General features: G+C 43.3%; 1 protein-coding gene across 5 annotated transcripts in view; it reads right to left on the reverse strand.

The window, feature by feature from the left end:
• Positions 1 to 19,109, reverse strand: part of LOC311228813 (inverted formin-2-like) — a 94,901-nt gene that overhangs the window by 44,500 nt on the left and 31,292 nt on the right. For all 5 annotated transcript variants that reach the window (XM_084314762.1, XM_084314765.1, XM_084314763.1 and 2 more), the window contains 5 exons: positions 15,749 to 15,864; positions 11,290 to 11,449; positions 8,507 to 8,540; positions 8,215 to 8,356; positions 7,363 to 7,495 (listed from right to left, as the gene is read on the reverse strand). In XM_084314762.1, coding sequence (XP_084170888.1) covers positions 7,363 to 7,495; positions 8,215 to 8,356; positions 8,507 to 8,540; positions 11,290 to 11,449; positions 15,749 to 15,864 — 585 coding nt within the window. The remainder of the gene's footprint in view (positions 1 to 7,362; positions 7,496 to 8,214; positions 8,357 to 8,506; positions 8,541 to 11,289; positions 11,450 to 15,748; positions 15,865 to 19,109) is intronic.

The raw sequence follows: 19,109 nt of genomic DNA on the forward strand, positions 1-19,109 counted from the left end.
CCGCGGTCTCACTGTGTCAAATTTGACCGTCTCCCCCTATGTTCCTGCTCTCTCAGACCACTACCTCATCAAATTTCAAATTGATCTGACGGTTTCTCGCCCAGACAGTGTAGAATCCTACATGAGCCGTCGTATTAACGCCTCAACTGTCCCAATTCTAGTTAACTGCCTACCAGACACCCTCTCTCCCTTCCTCTCTTACTCTGGCCCCCTTGATCTCTTTACAGACAAACTTAATGCCGCCCTTCGTAGCACCCTCGACATTGTCGCTCCCCTTAAACCTAAAATTAAACGTGCTCCGCAAAAACTAACTCCCTGGTTTACGGAGGAAACGCGCTCCTTTAAAAAGGCTTGTCGCAAACTTGAACATAAATGGCGTTCGACCAAACTCGAAGTATTCCGCCTCGCCTGGAATGATAGTTTACGTAACTACAAAAAGGCACTCTCACTTGCCAAAACCTCTTATTTTTCCAGGCTCATAAATGAAAACAAAAACAACTCAAAGTTTCTGTTTGACACAGTTGCAAAACTTACGCAGAAACAACCAAGTGCCCTAAACCATGCGTTCTCGGCTAACGAATTCATGACATTTTTTACCAAGAAAATTGACCTCATTAGAGATGAAATTGTTGCTTTACTCAACAATCAGAGTCCCTCCCAACCTTTGACGGGCATTCCCCCTGACTTTGATTCCAGTCATACGCTATGCTGCCTTGAAAACGTCTCACTTAGTGCCCTCTCTAAACTGGTTGGCGCGGCTAAACCTTCAACCTGTCTGTTTGACCCTCTCCCAGCAACTCTCATCAAAAAACTCTTCCCAACTCTAGGCCCTGCCCTACTCAATATCTTCAACACCTCTTTGTCTACTGGCGTGGTGCCCCTGGCCTTTAAATCAGCCGTCATTAAACCATTACTTAAAAAACCGAACCTCGACCCTCTAATCTTGAAAAATTACAGACCTATCTCCAATCTCCCATTCCTATCCAAAGTGTTAGAACGGATCGTCGCAACGCAACTTACTGACCATTTATCAAACAATAATCTTAATGAATCATTTCAATCTGGCTTTAGAGCCTTACACTCCACCGAAACGGCGGTTACCAAAGTCACAAATGACTTACTGCTCTCTCTTGACTCAAACCTCACCTCTGTGCTCTTATTGCTTGATCTCAGTGCAGCCTTTGACACTATCGATCACTCGATTCTTCTAGGTCGGCTTGAGAACCATGTTGGCATTCGGGGTCTCGCACTAGCTTGGTTTAAATCCTATTTAACTGATAGAACACACTGCGTGGTCTATAATGATTTAACATCTGAGACCCTCCCAGTGCAATGTGGTGTCCCACAAGGCTCTGTCCTGGGCCCTTTGCTATTTTCGATTTACATGCTACCCCTCGGCGATATCATACGCAAATTTGGCATAAACTTTCATTTTTACGCTGATGACACCCAATTATATATACCTATTAAGCCAAATGATTCCTCCCAACTACAAAACCTTGAGGCCTGCTTGCTTGCCGTCAAAAAATGGATGTCGCAAAACTTTCTACTCCTTAATGCAGATAAAACTGAGATGTTAATTGTTGGCCCCCCAAACCACAGAGGCCTGTTTCAGGACATCTCCCTCAACTTTGATACCTGTCATGTATCCCAGAGCTCCACCATAAAAAACCTCGGAGTCATTTTTGATTCCTCCCTCTCATTTAATGCACATATAAAAAATGTCACCAAAATTGCATTCTTCCATCTTCGTAATATCGCAAAAATACGCCCCATTTTAACTCTGGCTGATGCTGAAACCCTGATTCATGCTTTTGTCTCATCACGTCTGGACTACTGTAATGCACTATTTTCAGGCCTACCTAATTCAAGCATCAAAAATCTTCAACTCGTGCAAAATGCGGCTGCACGGATACTAACTAGAACTAGAAAATTTGATCACATCACACCAGTTTTGTCCGCCCTACATTGGCTTCCTATCCAAGCCTGCTCTGACTTTAAAGTGCTACTCCTCACCTACAAAATTTTAAATGGGCTTGCACCGCTCTATCTATCTGATCTCATCTCCCGATACTCGCCCGCTCGTGCTCTGCGCTCACAAAATGCGGGGCTTCTATCGACCCCTAGGGTTAAAAAGAAATCCGCCGGCCACAGAGCCTTTGTCTACCGCGCTCCCTACCTGTGGAACAAATGACCTGCCGTCATCAGGGGCGCCTGCTCTGTCGAAGCTTTTAAATCCCTGCTTAAGACTCATCTTTTCTCTCTCTCCTTCAACCTACCTTGATCTCACCTGGTCGGGGACTGACCTTTAGATTAATCTGTGTAGTTTAGTTATGGTACAGGGTACTACATGGTACCACTGGGTAGTTTACTATAGGGTAGTTTAGTTAGGGTACAGGGTACTACATGGTACCACAGAGTACTACTTGGTACTGCATGGCATTACAGGGTACTACATGGCTTACATAGCTCTACATGGCACCACAGGGTACTACATGGCACTACAGGGTACTACAGGATACTACGGGGTACTACATGGCACTATGGGGTACTATAGGGTACTACATGGCACTACGGGGTACTACATGGCACTACAGGGTACTACATGTCTGCTCCTTTGCAGCACCACAAACATGGGAACTCTCTAACTCTTCCCCCCCCCCCCCTCTCCCCCCCCCCCCCCCCCCTCCCTCCCCCTTCTCTCTGAGTACCCGTCTCCTGGCGCTGACCAAGGTGATGGATGCCTCGGGGTCTTGGCCAAGCTTGTAGTGACTGCTCTACATGCACCTCCGAGGCATTGGATCAGTTATTCACCGCCGTCTGTCCGTGGTCCTGTCAACTGATTAACAGACTGTTAACAGATTAACAGTCAACGCGGTTTCATTGCTGGGTTAAGTACTTCTATTCTATTCACATAATACGCTTACTTCATATATCTACTCCATTCACATATATGCCTACCACTTGTATCTATTGCTATGTCCGCCTACTACAATCTCATGAGCTGTCTAACGCCTGTCCCGTCTCCCTGTCTTCCTATGACTTGCTGTCCTGGAGTGTTGACCGGAGTGTTGGACGTCCCGTGACGAAGGCCGGGAGATTGCGACCCCCTCTGCGTGCCCCCCTGTCTTCGGAGGTCTCGTAGTGGTGACCGGAGTGCCGGATGTCCCGCGATGATGTCGGGGAGTTCGCGACCCTCTCTGCGCCACCCCCCTTCCCCCTGTCTCCGGCTGTCCCTGAGCAACGACCGGAGTGTTGAATGTCCCGTGACTAAGACGGGGAGGACGTGACCCTCTTGCGCCGCCCCTGTGCCTCAAATAGATCCGCTATCAACTCTATCTTTAATCTTTCAAAATGTTCAGTTGCTATCGCTATTAGCTCTATCTTTAATTTTTCAAAATGTACAGTTGCTATTGCATGCACTCATCTGTGTTTCACCACACACATGAGTGCATGCTTACCAACTGTCCGTCTGCAACACTACTATCACCGACATCTAAGAAGGGAGATCCCCCCTTGAACGGCCCTTCTAAGGTTTCTCTCCTCCACATTGCCTGTGGAGCTTTTTTTCCCTATTGTTAGGTTTTAGTGAGTTTTTCCTTACCTTCGCGTGGGGTATGTCTGGGAGTGCTTGCATTCTTTCATTTATTTGCATTCATCTAAAAAATGTTTGGACCCTATGGTGTTCTTGTTCTGTTCTTGACTTATTGTTATGTTGTCTTCTTGACTTGTTTAAAGAAGACCTGTACGGCCCATGGGGACATTAACGTGTGTTGTCGGGCCCTATAAATAAATTTGATTTGATTTGATGATTAGGGAAGCTAGATCTCTTAATATTTTCAAAAATAAGCTAAAAACTTACCTCTTCACCATAGCCTTCTAATACACTCCGGTTGATACTGTAGCACTATTTAACTCTGTCCATTCTATTGCATAATTTTACCATCTATTCTATTCTACTATTCTATTATTGCACTGTATTATTTTACTCTGTCTATTGCTTTTTATTACAGGTTCAAAACTGTCAGGTATTAAACTGTGTGGGTATCAAACAAGAGACTGTCAGGCTTTAAAACTGTGTAGGACCCAGGGCCCTCATTTATCAAATTTTCTTAGAAAACCTTCTATTTCCACACGTAAGCACAGAATTTAGAATGTGTGCACGCACAAAAAAAACGGGATTTATCACACGTGCGTACACAGGTCCTACGCACACCTGTCATGATAAATATCACCTTGCTTCTACGCTGAGGCTCGTGCACACTTTCACGTATTTGCATACCAAAACCGCCCCGATTAACCATATACGGTAATGGAACACCCCCATGAAATGTGGAAAAATGGACTAAACCGAGGGAAGCGTGTTATGAGACAGGCTGACAGACGTGTACACGTACGGTGATGTCGGATATCTATTAACCATTGCTGCCTGGGCAGCGCAAACACTAATAAAGACCGTGCTGGAATATGACTGCCTTTTTCCATTTTGTTTGATTAATACCCAGGGATTAAAGTTCTCCTCAATTTTATTCCAAATCGCGACGGATTTTCCGGCAATTTTCTACCTGCTGCATATGATTTCTAGAGGCATACAATCTATTTTGATGTCAGTATTGGGTAGCCTATATAAACAATAATACGAGAGCATATACAAGAACAATGAATCTCACTGCCATGTATGATGTAGCCTGCCTATGTGATCAATACATGAACTTGAATTCCATCATGTTTGTGTGCGGGAGCTCACAAGGCTGTTGTCACAATGGGTGGTACAGTAATAACAGTCTACACAATATCACGATGGACCATGCCATGTAGCCTATGTTCTATTATGACATGATCTGTGACGACAAATGTTCTAGAATGTTTGATTATGACATCATACTCTGACAGCATGCCTATGATCAATAAAAACGCGAACTTGAATCCCATCATCATATTTACATAGTCTGTCCACTATCTTTATTACTTTGTTACCCCCCCCCCCATCTATGTAAAGCGACCTTGCATGGGTCTCTTGAAAGGCGCTATGTAAAATGAAGCTATTATTATTATTGTTGTTGTTATTATTATTATCATGTCTGTGTGCTGAGCTCAGTGAAGTTTCAACGGAGCGAGGTAATCTATTCTAATCAACAAATTGAAGTAGAAAGCATTCCGTTGTGGCCAATCTTATTTGGAAACATGACACAAAATAATAGTATGTCGCTTTTTATTTGAAACAATATTTAATGGCGTTTGGAGGTGGGTGTTCTGCTTCTGTCCCCCGTGCCAAACAAGCAAGCCAACCTCTTGTTCCCGCATGAGCCCGTTATAATTACACTACTGTCGCTATTTTACAATGAACTATAATGAATTACGGGTCATACAGAAGTTGAACACGCCAGTGTTGGAAGTAATGCACGGAAGCTTATTTCCGCGTTGAAACTAATGCATTAACTGAGGAGCGCATATGCCGTAGTAACGATATTCTACCACTGGGCGTCAGCTAAGCATGCTCAGAGCTGTGCGTAGACATAAGCACAAAGTCAAGTTCAAGTTAAAATTGATAAATCCCACACTTTGCTTAGAAATGGTCGTACGCACGGGTTAAGCACATATCTGTGCGTACGTCAAGTTGATAAATGAGGGCCCAGGCCTAGAACTGCACCCTGAGAGAGGGAACTGCACCCTGACAGGGAGGTTTGCCCTGGGTGGGAGGTTCAAAGGGTCAAAGTGGGTATAAAACAGGAGGGAAGACTGTCAAAATGTTAACTGTGGATACCAAACAGAGAAGGTAAAGATGACTTTGAACTGTTGAACAGTAATCCAGAACTATTTTATTGCACTGTCAAATATATTTTTTTTAATCTATTCTATTCTACAATTGTATTGCACTGCACTATTGCACTATTTTACTCTGTCTATTTTATCTTACTCTTTTTATTATTGTCTATTTAAAACTGAATCAAACCATAAACAAGGTGGCCTGTTGGGATGTTAGATCCTAATGTAAAAAACTGTGATTTTATATGTCTGCACTTTATGTGCTCATTTTATGCCCGTCTTTTTTCAGTTGTGAAACACTTTGGCTGCAGTTTCTGTATGAAAGGTGCTATACAAATAAAGTTTATTATTATTATTATTATTATTATTATTATTATTATTATTATTATTATTATTATTATTATTATTATTATTATTATTATTAATATCTCGTTGAAAGCCACTCACGAGATTTCTCGGATTTTTTTTCTTTTAGCGATCTGAAATCATATTGCATCACGCGAGCCTACCCTAGTCTACCCGAGAGCCGCCGGCGACCAGATGTGGAAAAAAGCGCCCCCTATCGTCTCCCAGATGACATAAGGGATTTTGGAATGGACTCAATGAAAATGGATGGGGAAAAAAATCCTGTACTCCACATTTTCCAGTCCACTGATGCAGCCGGGGTTATCAGAGTTCATTCTGGAGCCTCTGAGCCCCGCGGAATCATGTGTTCTACTGTACACACGTTGGATCTATACACTTATCGATTTTTTCGAATGGTGATCAGGAATTGGAATATACCAGTTGGATACCATCTGATGTCAGGTAAGGAATCTATGTTATCAGTGTTAGGATAATCAGACTCATTTTGATGAAGATATAAGCTGTTTTGTGAAATGTCCTCTATCGGTTTCACTGTAAAAATCCAAGAGGAAATGAACACGGCGAGTATCCGTGCGCGGCTCGAATGGGCGTGCGTGTACGTATAATATTGATCATCTAGCGTTTATTTGAAAACGATTCATAAATAGGCCGACAAATATCAACGTTCTGGAATATTCCAGTAAAAGACGATTATCATAGAATGGCCCAGAATGGACTGTTTTTTACCTGAAAACGGGTGCTTTTCAAAATGCTCTCAAACGGAAATGAAGCGATAAAAAACCAATCTGCCTTGACAGCACTGACTGGAAAAGGATTATTTGATAAGCGACGGGCAGATTAGACACATAATTTAAAACATAGATTAGGCGATATTAAGGTTAACATTGGCGCCGATGGTGGCATTCAAGCGCTAACTCTGGCGCCATCTGGTGGCACTGAAAGTGTTAAATGTACCAAAGAAAAACATGTACTTTTGACTCAGAATTGTCTGTTTTATTGAAATCTGCACAGCAGTAGTTCGTTTATAATTCAGAAGTATGATATTTAGACATGGTCCTCAAAACTAATGGAAGTGAATGAGGAGGAATGGTGGTGTTGACAGCACCCGACAGGGACAGCAGTGGTATATAAAATGTTCCGTGTGGAACATGAACACAGGAATGCTCCACGTCAAGGCGAGGGGTTGCCTATAAAACTGTGACTGAGTCCTGAATGACATGAGTGACTTACGGTCCCGGGCGAGCAGGGCGGAGCGGTCAGCCAGCGTCTCCATGGCCTGCCACACGTCCCCTCTCTCAGGCCCCACCAGCAGCAGCGCCTGCAGGATGGAGAGCAGCTGCACAGAGGCAGGGCTGCTACTCACCTGGGTCACCAGGGGGGGGGGGAGGGAGAGGGGAGGGGGGGGGGGGGGGGGGGGGAGAGAGGAGGGAGGGGGGAGAGAGAGGAGAGGAGGGGGGAGAGAGAGAGGTGAGGGAGGAAGAGAGGAGAGGAGGGGGGAGAGGGAGAGAGAGAGGAGGGGGGAGAGAGAGAGGTGAGGGAGGGAGAGAGAGGAGAGGAGGGGGGGAGAGGAGAGGGAGAGAGAGAGAGAGAGGAGCGAGCAGAGGGAGAGAGAGGGGGGGGAGAGGAGGAGTGAGCAGAGGAAGAGAGAGGGGGGGGAGAGGAGAGGGAGAGAAGGGGGGAGAGAGAGAGTGAGAGAGGTGAGGGAGAGAGAGAGTGAGAGAGAGGAGAGGGAGAGATAGAGGGGGAGAAAGAGGAGAGAGAAAGGGGGGAGGGAGAAGGAGAGAGGGGGGAGAGAGAGGGGGAGGGGGGAAAGAGAGAGGACGCAGAGAGAGAGGGGGGGAGACAGAGAACGGCTTAGAGATTTTTTTTTCTTTTTAATAAACAAAACATGCAACGTATACATGCCCTCCCTCCCACTCTGAAGATAATAGAAGTAAATGAATTGATACAATAAAATTTTTTTAAAGAATATTATTGTTATTGGTGTATATCAAATAAAAAAATACGTGGCTCTCAAATGTGTTTTTAAAAGCAAGTGCACCGAGACCCTAGCGCTCTTGACAAGCCCAGCGTGAAGCGTACTTTGGTGAAGAGAATAGTGAAGATCTCATTATGGCTGCTCATGTCAACGCCTCCGTAGACCCTCTCCATCTCCTCCTCGTCTTCTGCCATGGCCTCTGCAAACACCTTACACTGGATGTTCAGGTGCTCGTCCTCTGTCTCACTATGAGACCCACACACACACACACACACACACACACAGGCAGACACACACACACACAGTTTATACTACACACAGGATCTCACAGAGGATCCTGTTATCATGTTTTGGAACGTGTCAAAGAGAAAACAAATCAAAGCAATCCAACCGTACCTCAGTCTTGGCAGTAGATCCAACAATTGATGCCCTGCAAAATAAAGTTTGTTTTCATAAATCCTGGTGGTTGTAATACATGTTAGAATGTTAATCCTGGTGGTTGTAATACATGTCAGAATGTTAATCCTGGTGGTTGTAATACATGTCAGAATGTTAATCCTGGTGGTTGTAATACATGTTAAAATGTTAATCCTGGTGGTTGTAATACATGTTAAAATGTTAATCCTGGTGGTTGTAATACATGTCAGAATGTTAATCCTGGTGGTTGTAATACATGTCAGAATGTTAATCCTGGTGGTTGTAATACATGTCAGAATGTTAATCCTGGTGGTTGTAATACATGTTAGAATGTTAATCCTGGTGGTTGTAATACATGATATAATGTTAATCCTGGTGGTTGTAATACATGTCAGAATGTTCATCCTGGTGGTTGTAATACATGTTAGAATGTTAATCCTGGTGGTTGTAATACATGTCAGAATGTTAATCCTGGTGGTTGTAATACATGTTAGAATGTTAATCCTGGTGGTTGTAATACATGTCAGAATGTTAAAAGGAACACGCCAACTGTTTGGGAAATTTGCTTATTTGCCATCTACTCTGGAGTTAGACAAGCAGATACATGAGGCGGCTGGGTGGCGCAGCGGACATTGCGCTCGTCACCAACGCAAGAGACACCGGTCTCGAATCCGGCTGTCAGCGTTGACTCCGGCTTGGGCCGGCCGTCATACTGACTCAATTGGTGGAGTCAGCGGGAGGGGAGTCGATGGGTGGTAGTCTGGTCTTTGTAAACAGCGACTCCTACAGATCGGTCAGGGCGCCTGCACAGCAAAGGCAGGAAACGGCGGGGGCAGTGTGAGCCTCCCACACGTTACACCTCGCCAATGAGAGTCCGCGCTGGCAGGTGAAAAGAAGGGACTGGCTGCCTCCACATGTATCGGAGGGGACATGTGATGGGCTTCTATCCTCCCTACGACTGGCCAGTGGGGGGCACATGCGAGCAACGATCAGGGGAGGGGAGGGAGAATTGGCACGAGAGGAAAATTGGGATGGGAGAAAAATCACAGAAAAAGGAGAAGAAAAAGTAGGTAAAAAAAAGAGAAGCAGATACATACCCTTTTCTTCTCTGTGCATGCATTAGGCTTAGGGAACAGACGCACCGTTAGCCTAGCTTAGCGTCATTCACTGGAAGTAGGTGTGCCAGTGTAGCCTAGTGCCAAACAATCATGAAATACACTCCAAATACAACTCCAAAACGTTCCTGTAAACATGTGTTTACAGGACATAACATAACATAACATAAAAATACATGTGCATTTACCACATGGAGAAATTAAAAAAAAATATTTAATTTTCGTTTTCTAAGCATTTAATTTATTTGTATTTTTTTACAACATGGCATTTGAGGTGATGAAATCACTGCGCCGGGGCAGCAGTGGTTCAGCTAAAAATAGTTCAGAGTATAAACTGTATCTGCTTAGAAAACTAAAATGTCAAAAAATATATATATATTTCTCCCCGTGGTAAATATACAGGTCACAACATGTTTACAGGAAAGTTTTGGAGTTGTATTTAGAGTGTATTCCGTGACTGTTGGGAACTAGGCTACACGGCGCGGCTGTTCCAGGCCATGGTTACACTGGGGAAAAACAGCAACGTTGTATTTTCGAATTATTACATTTGCATGTCCAAGTTAAAAGGAAATGCCGTTTTGGCAGGAAAACGAGCAGCAACGCTGAAGGGGTGTTTTCGTTTTGGAAACTCGTCGACAACAGTGCCATGTAATTTGCGTGAGCCGGATACGGAGCCGTTCTTGCACAACGCACATGCGCAGTAGTAAACACAGATGCCAAATTCTCCCCTGGCTGGACCTATACAGGATATCAGCTGCGTCCTCCTCAGATTGCCTGTAGCTGCGGCTAAACTAAGATCATGTGTTGTCAAGTTATTGTTATAAGGAACCCAGTCCAAAGTACAACAGTCTGCATCCCCTTAACACTTTAACTGCCGAAAACGCCGGAACTCGTCATTCCCCGCCATGCTCAAGTTGCCGCGGACGCCGGAACTCGTCTTTGATATCAATATTTCAAAAATCTGTGATCGGAATCATATTTTCCATCCGGAGCCCTTGACACACAGTTCTGATCCCCTCTCAATCCTCTAGCGGTTCAAGAGCGCCATCTGGTGGCCGATCGGCAGATCGAAACCGGATGTCAACCTTTAACCCGGTAGGACTCACTCCATATGTGGTCCGGGTGAACAGTGTAAAAGGTGGTAAACAGTGTAAAAGGTGGTAAACAGTGTAAAAGGTGGTAAACAGTGTAAAAGGTGGTAAAAGATGGTAAAAGGTGGTAAAGGTGGTAAACAGTGGTAAAAGGTGGTAAAAGATGGTAAAAGGTGGTAAAAGGTGGTAAACAGTGGTAAAAGGTGGTAAAAGATGGTAAAAGGTGGTAAAAGGTGGTAAACAGTGGTAAAAGGTGGTAAAAGATGGTAAAAGGTGGTAAAAGGTGGTAAACAGTGGTAAAAGGTGGTAAAAGATGATAAAGGGTGGTAAAATGTGATAAAAGATGGCAAAGGGTGGTAAAAGGTGGTTAAAGGGTGCTAAACGGTGGAAAAAGGTGGTACACAGTGGAAAAAGGTTGTAAAAGGTGGTGAAATGTGGTAAAAGGTGGTAAAAGGTGGTAAACAGTGGTAAAAGGTGGTAAACAGTGGTAAACAATGGGAAAAGGTGGTAAAACTGTGGTAAAAGGTGGTAGAAGGTGGTAAAAGGTGGTATCTACCTATGAACTCCTTCCGCAGCTTGTCTCTCTTCCTCAGGTCCTCCACTCCCTGGATCAGCATGTTGACGACGCTCATGAGAGACACCATGTAGGGGACGTTGTCCGTGGCGTGCAGCTCGCTCATGATCACGCTGAAGCGGTACTGCTGCTTCTTCACAGTCTGTGCAGAGAGAGGAGAGGTCATCATCACGCCACAACTGGCCAAGAGGTCATTGAAAGGTTGCGGGAGGGGGTGTTCTAGCTGGAAGGGGTATCTTGAGGGTCAGATTCAGATTCAGATTATTTTATTGTCACAGCTTTTTTAAATGTACATACATTCAGAAAAAAGTGAGATGCTTATTTTCCCCGGCTCCTCAACCGTAGTAGATTTGTAAACAACAATATACAACGATCTTTATGAACTATACAATACAAGGTAAGAAACTGTGGATAAATAGAATTAAATGAATAAATAATTAAAGTGTAAATAGCAGCAGTGTGTGTGTGTGTGATAAGTGTGCTTGTGTGTAATATGCTCATGTGATAATTTACAGTCTGTCCGTTAGTAGTCTGTTTGCCCGGTGGAAGTAGCTGTTCAGTGTTCTCTTGGATGTGGACCTGAGACTGTGGTACCGTCTGCCAGACGGCATGAGCTCAAAGAAGTGAAAACACTACAGGACAGCATTATGGATTTCTTCAGTGTTCTTATTACAATATTTCTGCATGGACACACGAGGTGACATTTGAAAGGCCCACATGTGAGAATTTGAGATGCCCGGAAAAACCATTCTTGTAAATTCTTGTCCATGGTATCATTTAGTAAATTATTTGCAGAAACGCAACACCCCAAATCTGTCTGTGCCAAACCTGTGCATACCTGCGCTGTTGTGGTGCTAGCCAACACAGGCCAAATCATGGGTTACAACACGAGAAGTGTGGTGCAACCAGCTCGGTGGCACTCCAAACCAAACCCTCCAACCATGACGAGGAAGACAGCGTTGCTATTGCATTTTTGGTTAAATAAAAGTTTGGCCTCAACATTTATTTAATTTAAAGTATTTACTGTCTATTGCTGCAAATATTCAGTCTTAACTGCATTGTAAACTTGTAATAGTGGCAGTAGTGACAGCGAGTGTGTCCATACTTTGTAGTGAAAGTGAGCGTGTACATACTGTGGCAGACCGGCCGGCGTGGTAATAGAGTGTCGGCCAAGGTACTGGGGCATATAAATAATAATAATAATAACTTTATTTGTATAGCACTTTTCATACAGAGGTTGCAGTTCAAAGTGCTTCACAACAGCAAAAAATACAGGCATAAGCGAGCATAAAAAGATAGACAGGTAGAATCACAGTGTTTCACATTAGGATCTAGCATCCCAATAGGCTCTCCGCTTACAGTTTTCAGTAACACAAATAGTAAAAATAGTTTAAAATGATTCAGTTTAAAAATAGTCAAAAAATTATAAAATAGAACGGACATAAAAAATACAGGCATGAGCGAGCATAGCAAGATATGGCAAATCACAGTGTTTCACATTAGGATCTAGCATCCTAATAGGCTCTCTATTCAGTAATACTCCTGTAATTCATGAACAAATAATCAAATAATAAGAATAAAATGATTCAGTTTAAAAATAGTCATAAATAATCAGTGTTTCACATTTGGATCTAGCAAATAATAAGAATAGTTTAAAATGATTCAGTTTAAAAATAGTCATCAGTAAGAAGTAAAAAGTGCAATAACCGACACATGAATTTGATAGGCAGTGTAAAAGAGTAGGCAGGGTAAGAATAAATACAAGTTGTGTCAGGATATCCCTGATGTTTCCTCTTGCCACTAGGTGGTAGCAGATATCTATCAGTGAAATGCCTGAGCAAAGAGATAGGTTTTAAGCTGTCTTTTAAAGATGTCTAGCGAGTTGGCTTCCCTGATGTTTTGGGGTAGTTTGTTCCATAGTTTTGGGGCATAGTTGATAAAGGCTGCATTACCGATCCTCTTTTGACTGCTTCTGGGAGCCTCTAGTAGTCCAGCAGCTGATGATCGCAGTGTTCTTGCTGGTGTGTAATTTATTAGAGTGTTGGCGATGTAGCTAGGTCCCTGTCCATTTAGAGCGTTGTATGTAAGGAGAAGGACCTTAAAGTCAATTCTAAATGTTACAGGAAGCCAGTGTAAAGCGGCTAGGACTGGACTAATGTGCTCTCTCCTTTTGGTTCTAGTTAGCAGTCGGGCTGCAGAGTTTTGGATTAGCTGAAGCCTCTCTGTGGTTTTCTTAGGGAGACCTGTGAAAAGTGCATTACAGTAGTCTAACCGGCTAGATATGAATGCATGAATTAGCTTCTCAGCATCGTTCTGATTAATAAATGGTCGTACTTTTGCTATATTTCTGAGATGGAAGAACGATGTTTTCGTCACTTTGCTAATATGAGAATTGAAGTTCAGTTCTGAATCTATGATAACCCCAAGACTAGTGACCTCAGATTTGATCCAAGGGGTTAGTCCCCCCAGGTTCTTTATTAATGTTTCTTTTTTAGTTTTGGAGCCGATAATTCGAATTTCAGTTTTGTTCTCGTTTAGTTTCAGGAAGTTCTTACTCATCCATTTATTTATTGCCAGTAAGCAGTCTGTAATGGAGCTAATCGCTGTATCATTTGGTTCAGCAGATATGTACAGTTGTGTATCATCCGCATAGCTATGGAAATCTACATTATGTTCTCTGATGATATCACCCAGCGGTAACATGTAAAGGGAGAAGAGTAAAGGACCTAAGCAACTCCCTTGTGCAACTCCATAGTTGTTGTCGTATATATCAGACATGTGATCTCCTAGTTTAACATAGAATTTCCTCCCTCTGATGTATGTTTTAAACCAGCCCAGCACATGGTCTGAGAAACCGACATGGTTTTCAAGACGATCGATTAGAATATCGTGATCGATTGTATCAAATGCTGCACTGAGATCTAACAGGATAAGGATGGAGATCTTATTCTCGTCAGAGTTTAGTCTGAGGTCACTGATTATTTTGGTGAGGGCAGTTTCAGTGCTATGATATTTTCTGAATCCTGACTGAAATTCTTCTAAGATGTTGTTTTCTTCAAGAAAGGAATTTATTTGAACTGAAACTATCTTTTCAAGTACTTTACTAATGAATGGTAGGTTGGATATTGGACGATAATTTGCCATTTCATTACTATCCAAGTTAGGTTTTTTTAGTAATGGCTTTACAACTGCTGTTTTAAAGGCATCCGGGAAAATACCAGTCCTAAGGGAAGTGTTTATGATATCTAGCACAGGGCTTGAAACACTATTAAATACCCGTTTGAAGAAAGCTGTAGGTATAGGGTCAATGTCTGAGGTGGAGGAGTTACATTCTGAGACAGTTTTGCAGAGTACATCTAATGTGATGCATGTGAAACTTCTCATGGTTACATTGCACGGTTTGCCGCAATCAACTTTATTTCCATCATGAGTAATGCTGGCCCTGATCAAGGTTATTTTGTTGTTAAAGAATAGTGCAAGTTCTTCACACTTAACCGTTGATGACTGAGGAGGTGTAGGGGCAGTGTTGAGTAGTACATTAATAGTGGAAAAGAGGATTCTGGAGTTTCCAGCATTTTCTGTAATGATTTTAGAGAAGTAATCTTTCCTTGCTAAGCGGATGGTTTTATTATAAGCAGTTAAAGCATCTTTGTATATATCACAGCATATGGTGGTTTTTGTTTTTCTCCATTTTCGCTCCGCCCATATTAGGAGAGACTCCAGGCAGAGCAGAGTGCATCAGCACAGATGAAGCGCACCTGTGCCAGACGCGCCCGAGACAGGTGAGCGCAATCACCACACAATCAAGCAACATAGAAAATGGAGACAGAGTGACAGAATAATTGGAGTAGCTGAGGCGAAAACCTGTACGGATCGAGAGAGGAAGTGAGTAAGAGAGAAGAAAAGAAGATTGTTGTCTGTGTGACCCCATGCTGTGTTTATCTGCTTTTGGCAGGAGGACCCCGCTGTGTGCTGTAACCCCTGATCGTATGAGAACCCGCATGTGTATCAACCCCTGCTTGTCTGACGTCTCTTCTCTACCGAACCCTGCTAACTTACATTTACATTTAGTCATTTAGCTGACGCTTTTATCCAAAGCGACTTACAAGTTCTATACGACCGGTCATCAGGAAGGGTACAACTCTATCAGCTGAGTAACAATGTTCATCAAAGTGTTGCGTGTTACGGTGTAGGTTAGTTTATTAGGACATGTGCATGACAGTAAGGTTAGTTAGGGTTAGATTTTTTTTTCTTTTTCTGGAATTACGGACTGGTTGACGATCACACTAACCTCTCCTTTTCCCCTAAACAGCATTAAACCGGCTGTTAAACTTGCTTCTACTTTGTGCCGTGTGTATTTTGTTAAATCCAATCTGGTGACGGCTCATAACACCCCAGAGTCTGTCACAATACTTTGTAGTGAAAGTGACCATATACATACTTTGTAGTGCTCCAGAGCGACCAGGGCTCGGTGGTGGCCATGGGCGCTGAAGTAAGTGAAGGCAGACAGCAGATCGAAAACCTGCATCTTCACCTTGGTGTTGGACGTATCCAGAGCTGACAAGTCAACAAACAAAGGCTGTGAGACACTTAGCAGGCAGCATGGCTGGAGGCTCACCTGGACATCAGACAGACCCCACAACAAATACATCCCCCAAACCAATAAAACAATGCAGTATTATATAAGTGCTTATTAGGGATGTCCGATATTATCGGCCGATATTCGAAAATTATCGGTATCTGTTTAAAAAATTATAATAATAATTTACATGTATTTACCCAGGCAAGCAAGAACAAATTCTTATTTATTGTGAAAAGTATGCATAATGTTGTGTTTTTTTTGGGGGGAAACCCCACATATATCGGTATTGGAAATTAAGAGTTGGACAATATCGGTATATCGGATATCGGTAAAAAAGCCAACATCGAACATCCCTAGTGCTTATTGATTTACATGACTGCAATGTTCACAATTCTTTCCGTTGCTCAGCTGTGTGCTCCTTGCCACAAACCACAAGGAACCGACAGTAAGAAACGGTGGCTTTGGAACAGTGAGGACACATGGTGGTGTCCAAAGTCACAGTCGTGTAGCGGTAGTCTGTGATACCGCTGTTACTCTGTGTTCAGGCCTCCAGCGGTAGTCGGTGATACCGGTGTTACGTTGTTTTATATATCGAAATAAAACCCATTTAGTTAATTTTTGCACATTGCACATCACATACGGTACCGGTACCTGTGAATCGATACCGGTACCCAACGGTACCTTTTTTTCGGTACTTTAGTCTCTAAAAATGCAATCTACCTACCTCAGTCGTGAAAAAAAATATCCAAACATCAAATAACTACACTTTCCACCGTTTTCGGCTTGCCATTGCCCCGACTGCTTTGTTGTTGAATCAAGTCAAAGGTAAGCGTATATTGTGCGTGTGAACGTTGACATGAAAAGAAAAAAGATAAAAAAAAAAAGAAAAGTGTAAAAAAAAGAAATTTTTTCTGTATCTCACGTGAATCGATACTCGGTAGTACCGACGTGTTTCGGTAAGTACCTTGTACCCATCCCTAAGCACCGCTAACTGAAAACCACAGTTCCAGGACCAGCATTTATACAAATGTATGCTGCAACAAAATGTGTACTGTAGGGGTACTGTTGGAAAGGGTGTGTATTTTGAATTATTATTTGGAATTATTATTATTATTGTTATTGTATTGTGATGTGTCTTGTTACACGTTACATTTCTATTTTTGTAAATAAAGCAACAACAACACACAGTATTTAATAATTGTAAAATACTGTGACAGAGCGGCTCCGTCGCTGACTGCGGGTGTAACGGATATGTGCCGCGATAGTGTGACTACGGCACATAGAAGTGTGTAAAACTCACTCCCCAGAGGCATACAAACTGAGCGCTTAGGGGGGAATTCCCTTCTTGGCGCAGCGGTTTGCGATGCTGGCCCCGGTGCAGACGCTCGGGGTTCGACTCCCACTCGAGGCACGGTCGAATTTCGTGGCAGGTGCTAGGTGGCACCTGCTACACGGGCAGCGAGCACACACACACACACACATTCCCAGCTCCCTTCTGTTCTTTCTAAGTACTTCATAAACCTCACTATTATCCCTCTTTCTTTTACCGTTTCAGTAGCACGACCAAGGCTGCTAAATGTGTTATCAAGCGTGTAAATCAGACAACATTATAAAATGAACGTGCGGAGAGCAGCTATTTTTAGGTTTCACTTTCACCTAATTTTAACTTCACGCCAAGGAGAGAAAGAAGGCTTTTTCCCCCCCCGTGTTTTTCTCCCATCCTAATTTAGTCGTTATGCCAATTCCCTTCCTGGTCGTTGCGCGCATTTGTCCCCCACTTGCCGGCCTAGGGAGGGTTGAAGACTATCACATGTCTCCTCCGATACATGTGGAGTCAGCCAGCCGCTTCCTTTCACCCGACAGCGAGGACTCTCACTGGGGGAGCGTAACGCGTGGGAGGATCACACTACCTCCCCCCGATCTTTTCCCTGCTGAACAGGCGCCCCGACCGACCTGTAGGAGTCACTGTTTACAACGACCAGGATACATACCCCACCGCCGGCTTCCCACCCGCTAACACTGCCAATTGTGTTAGTATGGACGACGGACCAAGCCGGAGGTACCGCTGACAGCTGGATTTGATCCCAGTGTCTCTGCAATGGTAGGCGAGCGCTTAGTCCGCTGCACTACCCAGCCGCCCTTACTTACCTCGGTTTTGAAGTCAAGGTTCGGTACGGGTTTTCGGTACAGTGGGGGAAAGTTTGGCTTTCCATGTTCCACTCAGGGGTGATGTAGTGTGCAGTAACTAATTGTACTTGTAGGGCTGTCAACGAATATTCTATATTGAAATTAATAATCGACTTGTAAAAAACGTTTAAAAAAAATTATTATATTAGATTGTGGAAAAAAAACAGCCCCCGGTGGGCGGTCGTTAGTGGTTAACATACCGTTGTATTCATTCGGTACAATACACAGCCGTTTCGGTACGGTACACACTGAAACGGTTCGGTTAGGTACGGATACGTGTACCTTTACACTCCTACACGTTACACAACGATAGCGGAGGATTCGCAAATATTTCAGCGAAATCTCGACAGGAGAGGAGCTCATGGGACCAGTCCAGACCAGGGCCCTGTTTCTTGTACGTGGTTCAACTAAGTCGATCAAGATGTCATTATCCAGCTTCAGTTAACCCGATGTTTGAAGCCGGGATTTTCCTGTTCCAAGAAGGTGGATTCAGTCTCGTTAACTCAAGCCAGACTTGATTCGCAGGATCAGTGCGCGCGCCCGCCTCAGCTAGAAGACAGCAGGTGTCGATCGCAGAAATCCTGATTCTCTAGCGGCATTGATTGATTAATTGATTTAAAACTTTATTAACATATTGCAGTACGGCTCAATCGCCTCGCCGACAAGTTAAATGCGTTATCTATAGGCTAATTTTAAGTCCCTCATTACCTCAATCAATCAGATTATATTTCTTTAAACTTGCCTGCTGGATTGAATAATCAAATGAGATCTTGCTAGCGAAAATAATTAGTTAACTGTTATACAGAATTACGATACGGCTCTCTTACCCATTGATTGATGTATAGTCAATCTTTAACTTATCTCCAATGTGGTCTAACGGGTTGTTCTTTTGACTTTCACACAGACGACCGGGGTTCAAGACCCTAGTCGTCTCCTTCTTTTTGCAATATAGGAATAATTCAATTTGGTGCACGTTGAGAGCTATATAAAGAATGACATCCTCAATGCATGTAGATTTATAATATTTTAACTT

Source organism: Notolepis coatsorum (assembly GCF_963971535.1).
Source record: "Notolepis coatsorum genome assembly, chromosome: 5".
In the NCBI taxonomy this organism is placed as follows: domain Eukaryota; kingdom Metazoa; phylum Chordata; class Actinopteri; order Aulopiformes; family Paralepididae; genus Notolepis; species Notolepis coatsorum.